This window comes from Ictidomys tridecemlineatus, chromosome 4 (assembly GCF_052094955.1).
Source record: "Ictidomys tridecemlineatus isolate mIctTri1 chromosome 4, mIctTri1.hap1, whole genome shotgun sequence".
Classification (NCBI taxonomy): domain Eukaryota; kingdom Metazoa; phylum Chordata; class Mammalia; order Rodentia; family Sciuridae; genus Ictidomys; species Ictidomys tridecemlineatus.
The window spans coordinates 44,650,752-44,671,034 of NC_135480.1; the positions used below are offsets into that span (position 1 = coordinate 44,650,752).

Below are 20,283 nucleotides of genomic sequence, written 5' to 3' on the forward strand. Positions count from 1 at the left end.
GGGGTTTTGTTGTAAAGTAATATTGCTTCACCTTAGACTATACTCATTTACCCCTAGGATTCCAAATCCTGTCTTCTTTTCCTTATAGTTCATTTTTTCTTTGTTTTTTTTCTTTCATTCCTTTTTTTTTTTTTTGAGATAGGGTATGTTAGCTTTCCATCACTGTGATAAAATACCTGAGATAAATAGCTTATACCGAGGAAAGATTTATTTTGGCTTATAGTTTCAAAGGTTTTAGCTCATGGTTGTTGATGGCTAGGTAGAACATCAAGTCAGGGAGCACATGATGGATCAAAGCGGCTTACCTCATGGCAGCTAGGAAACAAAGAGAGAAACAGTAAGGGACTGTAGTTTCAATATCTCCTTCAAGGGCAAACTCTAAGTGACCTAACTTCCTTCCACTATATCCCAAGGCTCTTCTGTCTTCTAGAAGTACCACAGGTTGAGAACTAAGGCTTTAGCACATGGGCCCTTGTGGGGACACGTAAGATTCAAGTTGTAGAAGAAAGGCTTTCTTTTAGCTGTTGTGCGTCTGTATGAAACTTAGCTGTGTCTTGAAGCTATACTTTGTTTTTGTCATTGTTTATTATTTTCTGTTCCAGAATGTACCTTGTATAGCCTCCAGCACAAATTAGGTTGCTCCTAATTGGTGATTTCAGATGCTTCATGCTAATATGAGTCTCAGTACAGCTTGGATTATCTCATTTACTCCTTATTCTCACTGCCATGCTTTATGAAGACAAGCTAGAGAAATCAGGCAGCATGATGCCAGTAGCACATGTGAAATACCCAGCTGCCAGGCACCTAAACTTTTTCACCAATTTGTTCTAATAAGCCATAATAGTTGTTACTGACTTCCCATTTTAGTGTTGGTATTTCTGTGAAAAAGCTGCATTGTATTACAAAGAAAATTTTTACTTTGATTTCTTTCTTTCTTTTTACCTCATTTTTAGGAAAGTTTTAGCATCTTGGACTCTGGTATTTATCGTATCATTAGTAGTAGAAGAGGCAGTCAGTCAGATGAAGACTCTTGCTCCCTTCATAGCCAAACCTTCTCAGAAGATGAGAGACTTAAAGAATTCACCTTACATCAGGAAGAAGACCAGCCAGATCAGAGTTGTGCATCACAGGAAAATGAAGGTGATGAATATATTTCCTGTTGGTTGTTGATGAGAAGCAGTTATTTTTTGTGGGTTCTTCTTACCAAAATTATCTTGTACATAAAGTTTTTTAGCTTGTTGATAGATTTTTTTATCTAAACCTATAGATCTGCTTACCAGATCTATAGGTTTATTAGTAGAGTAGGTTTATTTTAGTTGTTTCTTTAAATTTTAGTTGTTTCTTTAAATTTTTATACCCAAAATTGAACCCAGGGGCACATAACCACTGAGCCACATCCCCAGTCCTTTTCATTTCTTATTTTGAGACAGGACCTTACTTAGTTTCTAACGCTGGCCTTGAACTTGTGATCCTTGTACCTCAGCCTCCTGAGCTGCTGAGATTGTAGGCATGAACCACCACATCCAGCTTATTTTTAGTTGTTTTTTTAACCTCATGTTTGAACTAACATCAGTAAGTGTCTAATTTCAGTCATGCATCGAAATGCTGCAAAAGGATGAGAAAGATCATTAACCAAAAGAGTGGAAAGATTTTATCCTTACTAACAAAATTATTTTCCATCAGGACTGAGAAATTGCTTCAGTTTTGGGAGCCATTGCCTTCCCTTTCCAATGTTCACGTATTCCTGTGATTGAACTGTTGAGAAGATATTAATAGAGGCCCCAAACTTCCTTTTTGACTTGTGGGGATTCAGGGTTAGTAGGCAAATGAAGGTACCTGCCTAAGTGTTTTATGTAGACCATTTCATGCATCTTGTATAACTGTGTTCCACACTCATTTGTATCTGGGTCAGTTGTGATTTTGATATTGAATCCTTCATTTCCTTTAGTTTATTCATCTTAGAATTTCTTTAAAGTTTAAAGAAAAAATTCCATGTGATTTGATTTTATTTCTTTTTCCCCAATTCCATTCATTAGATAATGTTTCTCATGTTCCAGTGACGTTTGAGACAGATAAGAATGAAACTTTTCTCCCCTTCGGCATTCCATTATCATTTCGTTCTCCATCTCCTCTTATGTCTCTTCAGGCTGTCAAAGAAAGGTAAATTAGTCTTGTCATTTAATTCCATTTCTGACTTGACTTCACAAAAAATGCCACTACTACTAAGAATGAAAAATTCAATACCCAAGTTTTCTATGTTCCTATTAGTCCTAGGAAGTCAGTTTGGACTTAATAAAAAGATTCTTTTTTTAGAGCAATTTCTCTATAATCAATGATATATTTCATGAAAAGTCCATTATTCGCTTCATTTAGGAAATCGCCCTGAGAAACAATGATTCAATGCTAAAGAAAAGGTCACATTTGGTACTTGATGCTGAGATGAAAAAGCATTTTAAATGAGAAAAAGAAGTCTCTAAATTATTTCTCATATAACCTATTATGTGAAGCTGTTAACTTTTCATTCCAACTTTGGGAAATTTAACTTCCTTCCATGTTTGAGAAGCTAAATATTTGATTTATTATAGCTCTGGCTTCTCCCAGACAGAGCAAAATGTAAAAATGTACCTTTTCCTCATCCCTGATAGGAACAGTATTATTTTTTTAAAACTTTTTTTTTATATTTATTTTTTAGTTTTAGGTGGGTGGGCACAGTATCTTTCTTTATTTTATTTTTATGCGGTGCTGAGGATTGAACCCACAACCCTACCCCAGAACACTATTACTAGTCATCTTTTGATCCTTTCTCAGTTGGGTGTTGAATTGGAGATTCAGGATTCTTTCTACCCATTCCATGGGACCAGTATTAACATTTGAGTTTGAGAGGGGAGACTTTGTGTAGCTACTTAACTGTTTATTGGAGTCTTACTGGATACAAATTTTGATTGTCTAGGAGAGTGTATTGTGAATAGTTAGCAGCTGAATTTTATGAAGAAACTCTTTGTTATTCTGTGACCAGGATGAGCTGATGATCACATGGCTTACATTGCCTAAGTTGGCATAAACATTACAGACACAATTAAAGTTAAGACCTTTCCTTAGCATTGAATCATTGTTTCTCAGGGCAGTTTTCTAAATGAAGTGAATCATTATATTGTCTGTTTTACATGAGGTTTTTGTGAAAATATATTGTTCATTAGAGAAGTTACTATAAACAATCTTTATTATTAAGTTCCTAGGATTACTATAAACAATCTTTATTATTGACTTCCTAGGATTAATAGGAACATAGCAAACTCAGATACTGAATTTTTCATTTTTGGCAGTAGTGACATTTCATATAATTTTTTTGTTATTTTACTTCTAGTGTTTCTAGCTTTGTGCGTAAAACTACTGAGAAGATTGGCACCCTTCATGCAAGCCCTGAGCTAAAAATGAGATCAGATACCAGGGATGATGATCAGTCATGTGAAGAGGAAATGAGTTTGGTTACCTGCCCACAGGAGGAAGACATTGAGTAAGCCCTTACATATAAATCTGTATATATTCTAGGGAAACCAGCTGTTAGTTTGAAGAAAGCCATAAACTGACCTGTTGGAGAAAGCACAGTTTGACCCTATTCATTGAAGATTGTTTATGTATCTTATAAATATTGTGACTTCCACAAAGATTTGAATAATTATATCAACCCATAGCAAATTTATTGATAGAATTTTAATTTAGATCTCTTTCATCTTTCCCCTGCAAAACCCACCTTTTTCCTCCATAATCGTGTCAAATTTCTGGTATGTCAGAATAGTGTTTGATTAAGAGTAAGATGACTAAGAGTTAGGCCTTGTCCTAGCTCTTCTTCTGACTAGCATGTGACTTTGAGCAAGTTATTCATGCTCTCTGGCCTATAAGATCTAGGATGTGCTATTGCTTGATGAGTCGAGGGAATATTAGATGAAGATAATGAAAAAGAGAACAGGACTGTTCAGGCAGTGTAACATACCATGAAGAACAATACCTGCCACTTTGTAAGCAATAGAAATATTTCCTAAGAAAGCTCTAATCCCCTTTAACTCTTGTGAATGTTATTTTTATTTTTTATACTCTTCTAGAGGAGGGAAAGAGATAATTGGTGAACCACCAGAAGGAGACAGGTTCCAGGAGCTCACAGTAGCAACAGCAGAAGCAATGTGAGTGCGGATGAAATTTTATAGTCAGTGGGGTGGCTTTTGGAGACCATCCTAGTGGGCCTGGGACAGTCTGAGGCAGAGCGGAAGCCTCATTTGCAATTGAAATTTAAGAATTAGTGACATACTTCAAAGTCACTGTTCTCTATTTTGTTGCTAAGATAATTGTTCATAAAGAACATTTATTCCAGATGAGTATGTTTTATCATATTCATTTCACACTTAACTGTTTTATATAGGACCAAGATGCTGGATCCTCTGGTTTTATTTGAACCCAAGTCTCTGAGAATGGTTTTACAGGAGTGGCTTTCACAATTAGAAAAAACATTTGCCATGAAGAACTTTGCAGGCATTTCAGATACTGGCAACTCACCCATGAAATTGAACCAGGATGTACTATTACTTAATGAGTCAAAAAAGGGAATATTAGATGAAGATAATGAAAAAGAAAAAAGGGACTCTTTAGACAATAAAGAAACTGTTGATCAAACATCATGTGAATCTGTAATTAGTCTGAGGAAGCCCTTGGATGACCTTTTTCAAGTATGTTCTCCATGCACCATAGCAAACAGTCTTCAAAAGGACCTGGCTGAATTGACAACATTGTGTTTGGAATTGAATGTACTGAATTCTGCTATCAAGAGCACTGGTGAACATGTGGACCATACTTTGCAACAATGCTCTTCTGAAATTCTGGCTTGTCAGTTCCTAAAGAAGTACTTTTTTCTTTTGGACTTGAAAAGAGCAAAGGAGAGTATTAAGCTTAGTTATACTAACAACCCTTGTGTTTGGGATACTTTTATTGAAGGATTGAAAGGTAATAATCAAATTGCTTTATCAAAGATAAAGAACTGAATATGGAGGACCTTAGCTTTTTGGAATTTTTGAGTTTAAATAATGATTTAATTGGAAAACTCACTTCTGCAGTGGTCAGCCCTCCATTCTGTTTTCTACTCATTTATTTATTTTTGCAGTTCTGGGGATTGAACCCAGGGCCTTCCACATGCTAGGCAAGTGTTCTACCACTAAGCTATATCCCCAGCCTTCATTTTACTATTTAATTAACATTGACTTCAGTTACAACTCCATTATGAGAAATTCATTTTCTTGTTCTTATAGTCACATACAGCAAATGATATAGCAATGTCAGAGCAGTTGGGGCTGAAGTAAATATTTATAAATATAAATATATAAAAACAAGAAAATCTGTCATGTAACAGTAATATAGAAATAATATATACCATATATTGAGTATCCTGTGTACAATATAATATGATAAACAGTGTTCAGGCATCATTTCATTTCATCCTAACAGTAATCTTTAATAGTGTTTTTCCATTTTATACATGAGGAAACCTAGGCATAGAGATAGTATTAGTTGGCTAGGCTAAACTGCTGTAATAAATATCTCATAATGTAAGAACTTGCACATAATAGAAGTTTATTTCTTGCTTTGGGCAGGTGTTCCAGGTCAATGAGCAGCTCTTGTGGTAATTTAGCATTTCAAGTTCCTTTCATTGTTTTAAGTTCAATCTTCCCTTGGGGCTGGTGGTTAAAGTTGGCTTACTATATCCAGGAGAAAGCTTGTGGAACACGCTCTCTGAAAGACCTGGCTTGGTAATGCCTTACCTGTCTTTTATTCACAATCTCTTTGGTGAGAATTCTATTACATGGCCCTTCCTAATTGCAGAGGAGACTGGGAAATGTGACCTCGGTGCCTGAGTCCAGGAGGTAGAGAATAAATATGGGTGAAGCGCTTGCATGTCTGCCTTAAAGACTTGGGCCCATATCCATCAATGACCACCTTAGAGTTGAGTGACGATCACATTATTTGCCAACCTGACAGAAATCTTCTCTCATTCCTTAAAGAATGTATTGATTGCCTTTTAAATATTGTTTTTAGTTGTAGATGGATATAATGCCTTTATTTTATTTATTTATTTTTATGTGGTGGATCAAATCCAATGCCTCACACTTTTGAGGCAAGCACTCCATGACAGAGCTGAAACCCCAGCCCTGATTGTCTTTTTTTTTGAGGAAAATTTCTTTTTTTTTTTTTTATTAGAGAGAGAGAGAAAGAGAGAGAATTTTTTTAATATTTAGTTTTTAGTATTCGGCAGACACAACATCTTTGTTTGTATGTGGTGCTGAGGATCGAACCTGAGCCGCACGCATGCCAGGCAAGCATGCTACCGCTTGAGCCACATCTCCAGCCCAAGAGGAAAATTTTCTTAATGAGAATTCTGTTTGAATAACAGATACCACATCTAATTGATTTAGATTTTAAGCACACTTTTTCTTCATTTCAAAAGTGAATTGTGCCAGGCATAATAAGTAAGTGGTCTATCATTGAGCTACATCCCCAGTCCAAGATACAGTTTTATATTATCTGACTTAAAGATCTCTGCTTTTTAGAAACATGCATCTATATTAATAATTTGTTTTAGTTCACATATAGCTGTTAATAGCACAAAAAATGGTTTTGGATTATTTTTCTGAGTTGTAGTAGATTGTCTTTTTTTTTTGTACCAAGGATTGAACCCACAGGTGCTTAATCACTGAGCCAGGTCCACAGCCCTTTGTTATTTTTTATTTTGATTGCAAAGTTGCTTAGGGTCTTGCTAAGCTGTTGAGTCTGGCTTTGAACCTGTGATCCTTCTTCCTCAGCCTTCTGAGCTTTTGGGATTACAGGTGTGCACCACCATGCCCAACAGGAGATTTTCTTCTATTGAAAATAAGAAACAAGTTATATCTCTTCAAATAGGTTGAAATGTGTGAGGATATTGATGGAAATTTGCTGTTTCTGTTACGTGATCATACCCCACCCTGGTCACAGTAGAATAGCAGAAAAGAGTTTGCATCATCTGGAATGTCGGTTGTTGCTTACCATCAGTGCCTGGTTGGCAGTTTGAGATGAGGCAGCACTTGTGTTTACTTGAATTGAAGTGAAATAAGTTTGGCTTAGATTATACCCAGTCATAAAGCTTTCCCTTACTTCTCCAACTCTAAGTGATGGCTTTCTTTGGATTCCTCTAAGTGTTTATTGCCTGCCACAGTCAAATGGGGAACAATTTGGGAAACAAAGAAAAGACTTTAAAAAATTTTTAAAAATCAGAAACTGAAGGTTGGCTTTTTAGAAATTATCTGTTGAACCCTGTAGGGTAATGGATTGCACATTGGACTTCTAGAAATGGTCAGTTGAACAGGGTTCACTTTTTAAAGGATGTTATATTTATAGAAGACAACATTTGGAACTGTTTGGGATTTGTCTTCAGAACTAGTTGAAAAGTTCTTGGAAAAAAACTCATGTTATCTTTAGATTCATATGTATATATGTATCTTTTTTTTTTAAATGCAAATTGTTTTAACTAGATTTTCACTCACCTCATTCACCACACTTGGCTTTAAATGACTTGCTATTCCCAAAAGTCAGATCTTACTTCAAAAGATGAATATTTGCTATACCAATATTTTAAAAAGCAGGTCAAATATTTTAAAATTATTTGACTTTAATTCTAAGTGATAAATAGATTCTAGTGCTAGAAAAAAATTGAGCAGTTTGGCATCGATGATAGATATTTATGTTTGTGAGATATCTATCTCTATCTCTATGTATGTGTACACACGTATGTGTGTGTGTGTGTGTGTGTGTGTGTGTGTGTGTATATAATATATATATATATATATATAAATGGTAGACATATATGGCCCCAGATACTCATGTTTTTCAAGAGTAATGGTCACTTATATATTGATTATCTGTTCCTTTATCCTGTTTAAAAATTTCAATATGCTTTATCTCCCAATTAAATTTAAAGTCCTCAAAAGTAGAGATTACATTTTGTTGTGTTTTTTTTTTTTTTTGGTACCAGGGATTGAACCCAGGGACACTTAACCATTGAGCCACATCCCCAGCCTTTTTATTTATTTTTTTATTTTATTAGAGACTGGGCCTCATTGAGTTGCTTAGAGCCTCACTAAGTTGCTGAGGCTGGCTTTGAACTTGCGATCCTCCTGAGTTGCGTTACCTGGCTTGTTCTTTTTGTTTGTTTGTTTAATCTCTCCTACAATGCCGAATAATCACTGGGCCTTGTATGTAGTAGATGCGTAGAGTAGGTGTGTGACCAATGCTTTTTGAATGAGTATGTTAATTAACATTTGCAGCTAGGAGTTGAAGGAAAAAAAGATGTGCTTTATTTTTCAGAAATGGCAAGTTCCACTTCTATATATATGGAGATGGAAGAAGGAGACTTACCAGCAAGATTAAAGTTACTAGATGATTCAGTTCCTTTTGATAGTCCTTTGCTGATTGCTTATGCTACCAGGTAGGTTGTCCTATATGGTGTTTATAGGAACTGAAGTACATACATTTTTTTTCATTGAAGTTGTACTCATTTGCACATTGGTATATTCATTTTCATTTCTAATTAGTACTTAATATAATCAAGTTGTATTCTTTCTCTGAAGTTGGAGACTAATGGTTCTGTTTTTAAATGCAGGTTGTATGAGAAGTTTGGGGAATCTGCCCTTCGATCCTTAATCAGGTTTTATCCATACATTTTGCCTTCAGATATCATGCAACTTTGTCATCAAAATCCTGCTCAGTTTTTGGCCTATTTAGACAGTCTGGTGAAATCAAGGCCTGAAGATCAACGGTGAGGGATAGCACATTTGTAGACTCCCTTTTTTTTTTTGATAAGGCATTGGTTCTCTTTTATCGCGGGTGTAACATTTTTTACTATTAACTGCACCAAGTTGAGGCACCTACTGTGAAAGATGAGGATTTCATTCAGAGCCTAGTCTAAAACAAATGAGCTTTTTTTGTTCTCTATTAGTGAGAATATCTACTGCCACCTTTTCTTTCTTTCTTTTTTTCAGTACTGAGAATTGAACCCAGAACCTTGCAAATGCTAGGCTAGTGTTCTACCACTGGACACATTCCAAGCCCTTTTTAAATTTTATTTTGAGACAAGGTCTTGAAAATCACCCCAGCTGGCCTCAAACTTGTGATCTTTTTGCCTTCCAAGTGGCTGGGATCACAGGTATGTGCCACCATGTCTGGCTACTGCCACCTTTTCATTGACAATATCCCAACTTTTTGTGGCTGGCTCTCTTTTCCAGCTTTTTCTCTTTTCAGGCTGATTCATCATTTCCTATTTCGCCATACCTATAAATTTCCATTTGGTTATTAAACTGTCAACTTCCTCTTTTTCCTTCAGTTCACATTTGTCACACTGGTTTTTATTATTTACTTATTGGAACTTTGATTTTTTTTTTCTCTTTATAATCTAGAAGACTCAGTTATTCATTTAGAAGACTATTAAATTTTCACAAGCATTTCTAGATATTCTGTAGTAGAAGAATTTTCAAGTTATTTTATCTACTATATTGATCTCTTGATCAAATTTTTTTCATATCCTCGTAGTTTATGTTTTCTCTCATTATGAAGATTGGTGATTCTTCAATCCAACTTTCTCTCAGGTCATACTTCCTTGAGTCCCTTCTACAACCAGAATCTTTAAGATTGGATTGGCTGCTTTTGGCAGTGTCCCATGATGCTCCACCAAGTACAAGCATTATGGATGATGAAGGATACCCCAGGTATGGAAGGAGTCCTCTTTCTGAGAACTAAGCTCTGATGTTCCTTTGGGATGGAACTGATTTATTCATATGCAGCATTCTGGGTTCACTTTAGGATTAGCTATAGAAAAGACTGACCTAATTTACGGTAATAATAAAATTGAGTGTACTTTGTAGTGGTTCTAAACACTTTAGGGACACAGACCCTATAAGAACTTAATGATTCCTTTCAGAAAAATGCACACTAATACAAAGTTTTGCATATGACTTCAGAGAATTAAATGATCTCTCTGAACTTCATTTATGGACCCACATTAAGAGTCCTTGGTGATTAAACCCATTAGAGAAAACTGTGTGTGTGGACTGGTTTTTGTTGTTTGTTTTTTTCTTTCTAAAAAGTTTTCAAGGGATTTCTAAGCATAACCTGATTGAGGAATTTTTTTTTTTTTTCGTAGTAGGGATTGAATCCAGGGACACTTGACCACTCATCCACATCCCCAGACCTTTTTATTTTTTTATTTTGAGACAGGTTCTTGCCAGGTTGCTAAGACTGGCCTTGAACTTGCAGTCCTCCTGTCTCAGCCCTTAGTGAGACCCTGTCTCAAAATATAAAAAATGTAAAAAAGGACTGGAGATGTGATTCAGTGGTTCATCAGTTAAGTGCCCCTGGGTTCAATCCCCAGTACCAGGGAGGGAAATAGATAAACAAAACAAAACAAAAAAAACTAATGCCTGTTTTATTTTATATCTAGCGAAGGACTAGTAGGATAGCAGTGGCTGTGAGTAGTAAAATTATAGCCTTTCTTTTTGCTGTTTTTATTTGTTTGTTTTGTACTAGGGATTGAACCTAGGAGTGCTTTACCACTGAGTTATATCCTGGTCCTTTTTATTTTTGAGACAAGGTTTTGCAAAGTTGCTGAGGCTGGCCTAGAACTTGAGATCCTCCTGCCTCAGCCTCCTAAGTCACTGGGATTATAGGCATGCACCACCATGCCTAGAATTTTTTATTTATATTTTTTTGGTTTTGATTACTTAACATATCTAGTTGTTTTACTGTGATACTGGGCTGAGGATTGAACCCAGGGTTTCCTGCATGCTAGGTAAGTACTCTTGCACTGGGCCACAACTCTAACCCCTAAATTTCTAGTTTTTAAAAATGAACAGGTTATAGAAGTAGCTACTTTACATTTTTCAAAAGCCAAGTGGAAATGTTTGAAGATATAATAATACTGGATTTTTAAAAGGGTCACTCTACCATTAAATTACATCCCAGCCCCTTTAAAATTTTTTGAGACGATGCCTCTCTAAGTTTCCTAGGCTAGCCTTTCTTGGTTGAGATCATCCTGCCTAAGCTTCCAGAGTTACTGAGATTACAGGCAGCTATGACATAAACTGTATTCTTTTCTATTAGACAACTAATTAGGACTTTTTAGAGTTTATTTTCTTTCTAATTACTGACTTTTTTATTTTTATATTTTTTTTATTTCACAGGCCTCATTCACACTTGTTTTCTTGGGGTTATAGTCAGCTGATCCTTCAGCTAATTAAACTTCCTGCAGATTTTACAACAAAAGAGAAAATGACTGATATTTGTAGGTCTTGTGGGTAAGTAAGGATTTTCACAGAAGCTGAAGTTAAGAATCACTTCAGTGCATAACCTTATAGTTAAGGGCCTGAATTGGTATGTGTTATCGCTTGGGAATTCAATTTTGCTTCCTAAAGATAACTGTACCTTTTTGTTTTAGTGGTAGTAAACAATTTTCACCATTTAAATTTTGTGGCTGTGTGTGTATGTGTGTGTGTGTGTGTTTGTGTGTGTGTGTAGGAGAGACTGGCTCTTGCTAATTTCTTTCCATTCCCCAGGCTCAGTTGTTAGCCCTGGTTCTCAGGCATGTAGATAGTATTTAATTCAGCCTCCATTTATGTGATGTCAGTTACAGTTGATAAGGATTTCTAAGAAGAGAAATCAGAATAGGCTTAGTAAAATTGTGGGTGAAGGACTCTAGGAGAAGATGAGATTCTGGAGGTAAGCCCTGAAGTCTGGGTAAGATTTGCATTTTTAGAGGAGCCAGAAGACTGGCTGGTCTGGTAAGAGAAAGAGTAAGGGCAAGGGCAAGAAAAACTGCCACTGCTTATTATCCACATCACTCATGAGTGATAATTTATTGCCTGGTGATGTTGTCTTATGGCTTTACCTGGGTAATAATCTTTTGGAGGAACCTGTATCTTTCTTTTCCTCCACATTGCCTAATTTATACAGTGGTAAGTACTTAATACTATTTATTCACTGATAATGAGGGATGAGACAGATGGGTGATTGTATCTTGGAGCAGAAGGTTGGGTTCTTTGTCTCATGAATCTGAAGAATAAAATCCACAGACACAGGGTGAGAGCAAAGTAACAGGATTTATTAAGGTAATAGAAAGAAAGCAGAGCTCCCAAAGATGGAGTGGTCCCAAAAGAGGGATGCTGCCCAAGAAGTTACCCAGGGACCCATCTCCCTATCCTTCCAACCTTGTCTCTTTCTCCTGGCATTATGATGAGATGCAAGACCTGGAAAGCTGGTCAGAAGAATTTAGTTACCTATATAGACCCTTTTAGACTTTTTGGTACAAAAAGGACCATCTCCTCAAGTTTAATTCCTAGTACTGGAAGGGAAAAGGAATTGAAGGGAAGGGAAAGGACATAAAATGTAGAGGAGGAAAAAAAATGAAAGTGAAGCTTTCTAAAGACCATTTATACATAAAGTATGAAGCCAGAAAGGTCTAGGAAGTTGTTGCCTTAATTCAGATATGAATGGATTGGTGATGAGTGGGGCAGCAAAAAAGACACATCAAATGGATGTTTCAAAGGAGAATGCAGTGGGACTTACTATACAGCAAATAAAGGAAGGGGAAGAGTCAGGAGAGCTTCCAAGGTTTGTACACTGGGAGAAGAAATATGCTGATTTTTGAATTGAATCTAAAAGTGTATGAATATATATAAAGTTTAAATGCCTCATAATGGGTGCCTGGCCTCAAATGTCACTAGCTTTTTTTTTTTTTTTTTTTTTTTTCTTGTTTGCAGTAGTTGGGGTTGAACTACATCCTCAGCACTTTACTTTTTGAGACAAAGTATTACTACTAAATGGCTGAGGGTGCCTTGAGTTTGCATTCTACTCCCTCAGCCTCTGGGGTAATTTTTATTACAGACATGTGCCACTGGGCCTGGCTTTTGCTTTTCTCTTTAAAGCTATTGATTGGAGTTGTCTAATAGAATTTGCTATGATAATAGAAATGTTTTATTGCATTGTCCCATATGGTAATCACTAGTCTGAGAGTCCATCCTGCCCTCCGAGAGGTGGTCTTGGTCAGTTTTGTAGTGCTACTGTATTCATCTCAGTGCACAGATGCTGACAGCATGCCTTCAGGTCCTTTGCTTCTCAGTCAAATGTTTAAAAGATGGACAGGTCAACTGAAAAACTGACTTTTAAATTTTGTTTACTTCTAATTAAATTTTGATAGTCACATGTGGCTACTGTCTACTATTAGCACAGTTATGGATAAATTCACTGTCTTATTCCTTTCTTCAACTTTGTTCTCTTTAAGTTTCTGGCCTGGATATCTTACTCTCTGTTTGGAGCTGGAGAGAAGAAGAGAGGCCTTCACCAACATTGTGTATCTGGATGATATGAGCCTGATGGAAGGGGATAATGGTGTGTAGTTGCCAACTGGCTACTTGATTGAGTATTTTAGAAGTCTCTCCAGACTTTTAAATAAGGGAATTTGGTAAACATTTTAATGACCATTCTAGGTAATCATCAAATTTGTAGGTTTTTTAAATTTGTGTCCTTTGAGATATATATATATATATATATATATATATATATATACACACACACACACACACACACAAATATACACAGAAATATTTTATCTGTTTCCTTTTCTATTTGATGAGTGCTTACTATATGTCAGGCACTAATGCTGTGTTTTCCATATGCTGTTTTAAATGAGATAACAAACTCTTGGGGATAGTTACTATTATTTCTATCTTCCAGATGTCATAACTGAAGCCGAGAAATGATAATTAAATGACCAAATCACACAACTAGATTCTAATTCTAGAGCTGGTGTTCAGACCCAGGCCTCTCAGAATTTGTGCTTGTGTATTTTTACTGCATCATGTTTTCTCACTAGACAGTCAAAAGTTTTAATTCATTAAAATGAACTTAACTAACATTCACAGGCATTTCGATAATTTCCATTTAAAATTTTTTCATTAGTTCACACTGAAAAGATAATTGTCAGAAGGCCAGGACTTTAACACACTGATAGCTGAAGTCTGAGTCCATCCTGCCCTCTGAGAGGTGGTCTTGGTCAGTTTTGTAGTGCTACTGTATTCATCTCAGTGCACGGATGCTGACAGCATGCTTTCAGGTCCCTCACTTCTCAGTGGAAAGACCTGTGATCCTTTACTACAACTTTTTTCCAACCCTGCTGGTGTGGGACGGGAAAAGTTAGAGCCAAAAGCAAGAAGCCAGTTGACTGGCAAGGGTCAGCTCTGAGCATCCAGCTATATCTATAATTACTGAGATCATCTTTGTTTCAGAAATGAAATAGCGGGGCCAGCTGTTTTTGTAGGAGTATTAAATATATATATATGAGAATCATCAGAAAAGATAAAACTGGTTTGTATGTCTAAAGTTACAACGTATTTGTTATAGAAAAAAGTTGATAATTCAAGAAGCATAAATAATCTCCTAGTCTTCCCAACCCAGACAAAAGTGCTCCCAATATTTTATTAATATAATTATACTAATATTAAGAATTCTTACTCCCAATGTATTAAATAAGGCCCTTTCTTGACACTTTTCTCTCTTTGTGATTTATGTCAGTCACTATCCAAGTCATGTTGATTTTATTACCAAATATATATCTCATATCTATCCACTTTAATTTCTCATCCTGGCTACTTGCCTAGACTGTTGAAACAACTTCATAACTGGTTATTTGAGTTCCACACTTAACCACTTTTAACCCAGTTCCCTTCAGTAGTCAGAATGAGTTTTTTTTTTTAAATGAAAATTGAATTATGCAATTTCTGTTCTGAAACTCCTTTTGCTGAACTCAGAAAAGTCCAGATTCTGGATTCTTAAGTTGGTCCTTAAGACCTGGCCTTATCATCTTACTCATTCTATTACCTTTATACATTATAGGCTTTTATAAAAATTCTTTGAACCCACCAGTTTCTTTCCTGTGTCACATTGTTTTTCATGTTTCCTGCATCAGAAATGCAGGTCCCTTCTCTCTATGTTTACTCTTTGCTCCAAGTTTGTGCTTTCTGTGGGCCACATGAACATGCCCTCTGAGCTTGTCTCATCTTTCAGTTTTTGTTTGAATGTCACTTCCTCATAGTCTTTCTGTAAACAAAATCAGCTATTGTCTCTAGTGGTTCTTTGTTCTTCAGAATACTTAGCACAGTTTATAAGTATATATTTTTATGTTTAATTCTGTCTTGTATGCTAGATTGTCATATCTGCAAGAGTGAAAGGATTGTCTTTTGTTCATCATTGCATATCCCGTGTATAGCATGGTACATGACATAGAGCATTCAGTAAGCTATTGAATGGATTTTGAAGCTAATTTTGAGACTTCTATATCATGAACTATTTATTCAACATATGTTCAGAAAACTTTGTGCCATGGTGATGAAATTATGTTTCTGCATATTTTTGTTTTGATATTAAATGTCTTTGCAGTTTCTACTATCTCCTCTCTGTAGGCAGTGTATAAGAGTGGTCAGAGCCAACAATGCTTGTGTGTGTGTGTGTGTAGGTTGGATCCCAGAGACTGTGGAGGAATGGAAGCTTCTCCTACATCTTGTACAGAAGAAGAGTTCAAGTCCAGTCCCCCAGGAGTCACTAAATGGGAACCTCAATGATGGGCCTTCCCCCATCAACACAGAGAATGTGGCACTCCTGTTAGCTAAGGCCATGGGTCCAGATCCAGCATGGTCATTGCTACAAGAGTGTGGTCTGGCCCTTGCGTTGTCAGAGAAATTTACCAGAACCTGTGATATCCTGAGGATTGCTGAGAAAAGGCAGAGGTAATGCCAGTTTATCATGCCTTTCCATGGTGCTTGGAGAATGTACAATGGAGAATGTACAACACCCCCCCCTCCCCCGATTTTTAGAGGTAGATGAGATTGTAGAGATTATCTAGTCCTGACCCCTCACTAACAGATGGGGAGACTGAGACTGATTTGGTAGTTAAGGTGATTAAGGGAAGAAACTAAAGTAGAATTTCATTCATGATCATAACCAAGACACTATTTGGATTAATATGAGTACCCAAATATTATGTGTACTCAATTCTTTAAGAATATTCTAGGAGTGTGGCCCATTTGTAGAGCACTTGCCTACTATGCTTGAGGCTCTCAGTTTGATCCCCAGCCCCCAGCACCACAAAAAGATAATTCTACCTTTTTTTTTTTTTTTTTTGGACCAAGGATTAAATCTAGGGGTGCTTAACCACTGAGCCACATCCCCAGTCATTTTTATAGACAGGGTCTTGCTGAGTTTCTGAGGCTGGGTTTGAACCCTCAATCTTCCTTCCTCAGCCTCCCAGGCTGCTATAATATGCCACTGTGCCTGGCCCCATAATTCTACTTTCTGTTTATATAAATTTAAATATTCTAACTACTTCCTCTAAGTAACATTGTATAGTATAGGTTGAATATATCATATTTCAAATGCTTGGGACCAGAAGTATTTCAGGTTTCAGAATTTTTTTGGATTTTGGAATATTTGCATAGATTTTATAGGTTGAGCATCTCTAATCCAAAAATCCCAAAGCAGAAATGTTCCAAAATTCAAGCCTTCTTTAAAGTTTTGGGGTTTTGGGGGGTGGGGGGAATAGTACTGGGCATTGAGGCATTGAACCCAGGGGCACTCTGCCACTGAGCTATATCCCCAACCCTTTTTAAAATTTTATTTTGATACAGGGTCTTGCTAAGTTGCCCAGACTTGCTTTGAATTTGCAGTCCTCCTACCTTAGTCTACTAAGTACTAGGACTACAAGCATGAGCCACTATGCCTAGCAAAAGTTTGGGAATTCTGGATTAGAGATACTCAACCGTATTTTCTTTCTGTGACTGGTTTATTTCACTTAACACAATGTTCTCAAGGTTCTTCTTAGTTGTTGTATGTTAACAGAATTTTCTGACTTTTTTTTAAGGTTGAATAATACTTCATTGTGCGTGTATACCACATTTTGTTTATCCATTTATTGTTGTAAGACATTTGGGTTGCTTCTAGTTTCTCTTTGTATAGTGCTACAATGCACATGGGTGCACAAATATCCCTCCTACACCTTGCTTGGGTTTCTTGTGGGTGAATATCCAGAAATGGAATTTCCATACTATTTTCCATAGTGACTATACTATTTATATTTTTTACTAACAGTGCATGATGGTTCAAATTTCTCCATGTCCTAGCTAACTCTATTTTCTGTTTTTTTTTTTAATAGTAGCTAACCTAGTGGATGTGAGATAATAGTAATGTCATTTTGGTTTTGATTTGCATTTCTATATTGATTAATGATGTTGGGCATCTTTTCATATGCTTATTGGCCATTTGTATAACATCTTTGGAGAATTAACTATTTAAGCCCTTCGCCCATTTTAAAATCAGGTTATTTGTTCTTTTTGTTGTTGTAGGTGTTCTCCCATATTCTGGATGTTAACCCTTATTGGATATGATTTGCAAATATTTTCTCCCATTCCATAGGTTGCCTTTCGCTCTTGATTTTAATCTCTTGTCTTTTGACTCAATGGATCAATCAACTTTTATAGGTTTTAATGTTTTCTGTAGAGAATGATCAACTGTAGTTAAATGTGCTTGTTTCTTTTCTTTGGGATTTCAGAGCCTTGATACAAAGCATGCTTGAAAAATGTGATCGGTTTCTCTGGTCTCAGCAGCCCTAATGGAAGAAGATTTGGCAGGATGTCATCACATTTTTGGGAAAAACAACAATAACAACAATGAATCATGATCCTGAACTTTTGGAAAGGCACGAACTGAAACCCTGCCAGCCTTGTCAGGGTTAATGTTGTCAGTGTCTGTATTCTTGGCATTTGTGGCTCTGTAACCTCAGGATTCCTCAACCAATGTTGGATTTTGAAAGGAATCTGGATTTTGAAAGGAATCCTTGTTTTCTGGATTCAGAATGTGAATGTTCACAGCTGTGCAGTATTCATTCTAAACTACAATATATTTGCTTCTCACTAGTGGATTGGGGGAAATTTTTTTCTAGTGTGGCTCCTGTGTTGGGAACAGAAGTTTTTTGTCACATGGAGATGGATGATGTTATTACCTGGAATTGAATTCTTTTTTATTTTTGCTGGGATAGTCTAGAAACTACTGAAATAGGACATAAGATAATGAATTGACATATAAAACAAATGAAATACTGAAGATTCAAATTAGATATTTTAAAAATCACTCAAATGTAAAATTGAGTTAATATAAAGTATTTTTCCCAGTATTTATTTGACATTTTCTAACATGAACATATATGTAGTTGACTAATTCATTACTGGAAACATATTATCTCTAATTTTTTCCTAAACAGAGAAGCCCAAGAGAATCATGCACCTTTCAAAATTATTTTTAAAAAGCCATAAGAGAAACTTGAGTACTATTAAATACAGCAGCAAGTGCTTGTATTATTTAAGCTATGTAACTAGATTGTCATTTGTTAGACTGTTGGACATTTACATAGTATATTACATTACCAATAAATGTAAAAGCTGATGCAAGTTTTCATTTTAACAGAATGTTGACATGAGGTCTATTTTTGAGCCATATGCACGAAAATGTGGAGGATAAAGTGCTAGATGCATTGAATGTCCATTCCTTTTTTTCTCACTTATAACAGAGAACACAGATACACATTGCTGTAGTATATACACATGACTCCTGAACATGATGCAGCAGGTGCATTGAAGAGTTTGTCAGGGAAAAGAGGCCTTACAGAGTTAGTTGGTTTAGAACTTTGGAAAGTGTGGGAAACCTTCCCACTAGCATCACCTGGGTTCTGGCTTCATTGACTTAAATTGAATGTAAGTCTGTACTGAGGCTTACCCTTAGGAAAGTGAGAGCCCTCCCTTCACTGTCAGTGTTAGTCATTATCATTGTGTGACTGAAAGAGGATCCAGAAAAAAAATGTAATAACAAGCAGCATAAACTGACACCACTGTGCAATCATTTCCTGACAGCCCTTGACAAGGCATATTACAGCAATCCTTTTACCAGAAGGGTACAAGGAATTTTCGAACATAACAAACACAACTCATATCTCCTAAATTTATCTTCCAAGGCAAACAGGGGAAAAAAATCTTTAGTTAAACATTTAAATTTAAACAGTATGTTTGGTTATTAGGCAGTGTTTTCAAATATGATTACATCAATCACTTGCCTAAAAATTCTAAACAGATTGCTTCCTCCCTCACACTCCTTACCAAAACAGAAAAAAAAAAAAAAATAGACTGTAATTCTTGGTTGCTTCACTTTCACTTTTGTTTCCAGATTTGACCACTGTTTAACAGCTACAGAATAGTATAATGGCCAATAGATTGTCTGCAGACTGCCTATGCCTAAACATCTGCTCTTCAACTCAATGACCTTGGGGAAGTTACTTCATTTCTCCTAAGTTTTAGTTTCTCATCTGTAGAATGGGAATGATAGTAGCTCTCATTCAGGGTGATTTGTGGATTAAATGACATGATGGAATGTGAAGTTTACAGCATAGTACCTGGCATATGGAATGAGATTTGAGCTACCTATTAGAATTAAATGAGACGAACATTCAGATGGTGTGTGTAATAATGTTAGTCATTTGAAAGGTTTAGAACATCATTTTCTCCTATTAATGATCAGACCCATAGAAACTGGATTTATATGGATCAGAGAGTGGGAAGACCAAATTGAAATTAATTTTGTTGTATTAAATTTGTCATTACTTTGATCAAGGCTCAAAACCTTGTAGTTATCCTTGCTTCGTCCATCTCCTTTTTTCTCACTTCTAATTAATAGGTAAATCCTTTCAATTTTGTGTTGATGGTGTTCTCCATTAGTCATTTTTCCCATTCTCTACCAATACACATTCTCATTCCTTCCTGCCTAGACCATTGAGGTTGGCTCCAGTGACCTTTAAAAGTCATCCTTAGGGATTACTGCCAATTAGTCAAGAATGTTAAAAGGTAGGTGACCATGGGTGGTCACAGAAGCTTATTAAGACAAAGGTCAGGGATCCTGCCCAGATCTGGAATCTAGGGGTCTGCAAACTAGTCTAACCTCCCTCAACTTGTCACCCACCCCATATTCCTAGATTTAGAATCAGCATTTTCCTAGTTTATAGTAAATGAAGGCCCCTGAGAAAGAGTGATTGTTTTGGTCTCCTGGGAAGTTAATTGCAGATCCACTGCCAGAATCCTTTTCCTCTTGAGGGCACAGCCTTGGTCTTGCCACTTCCCAATTAGAAACTTT

At 36.2% G+C, this 20,283-nt stretch overlaps 1 protein-coding gene across 5 annotated transcripts in view; it reads left to right on the plus strand.

Moving 5' to 3' along the window:
- The window catches only part of Hps5 (HPS5 biogenesis of lysosomal organelles complex 2 subunit 2), a 40,824-nt gene extending 21,049 nt beyond the window's left edge, over positions 1-19,775 (plus strand). For all 5 annotated transcript variants that reach the window (XM_040284642.2, XM_040284641.2, XM_013359344.4 and 2 more), the window contains 12 exons: positions 954-1,140; positions 2,037-2,160; positions 3,365-3,514; positions 4,101-4,178; positions 4,415-4,992; positions 8,380-8,500; positions 8,675-8,830; positions 9,657-9,776; positions 11,247-11,360; positions 13,343-13,449; positions 15,572-15,842; positions 17,660-19,775. In XM_040284642.2, the coding sequence (XP_040140576.2) occupies positions 954-1,140; positions 2,037-2,160; positions 3,365-3,514; positions 4,101-4,178; positions 4,415-4,992; positions 8,380-8,500; positions 8,675-8,830; positions 9,657-9,776; positions 11,247-11,360; positions 13,343-13,449; positions 15,572-15,842; positions 17,660-17,720 (2,067 nt within the window). In that variant the 3' untranslated portion in view covers positions 17,721-19,775. The remainder of the gene's footprint in view (positions 1-953; positions 1,141-2,036; positions 2,161-3,364; positions 3,515-4,100; positions 4,179-4,414; positions 4,993-8,379; positions 8,501-8,674; positions 8,831-9,656; positions 9,777-11,246; positions 11,361-13,342; positions 13,450-15,571; positions 15,843-17,659) is intronic.
- The last annotated feature ends 508 nt before the right edge of the window (positions 19,776-20,283 follow it).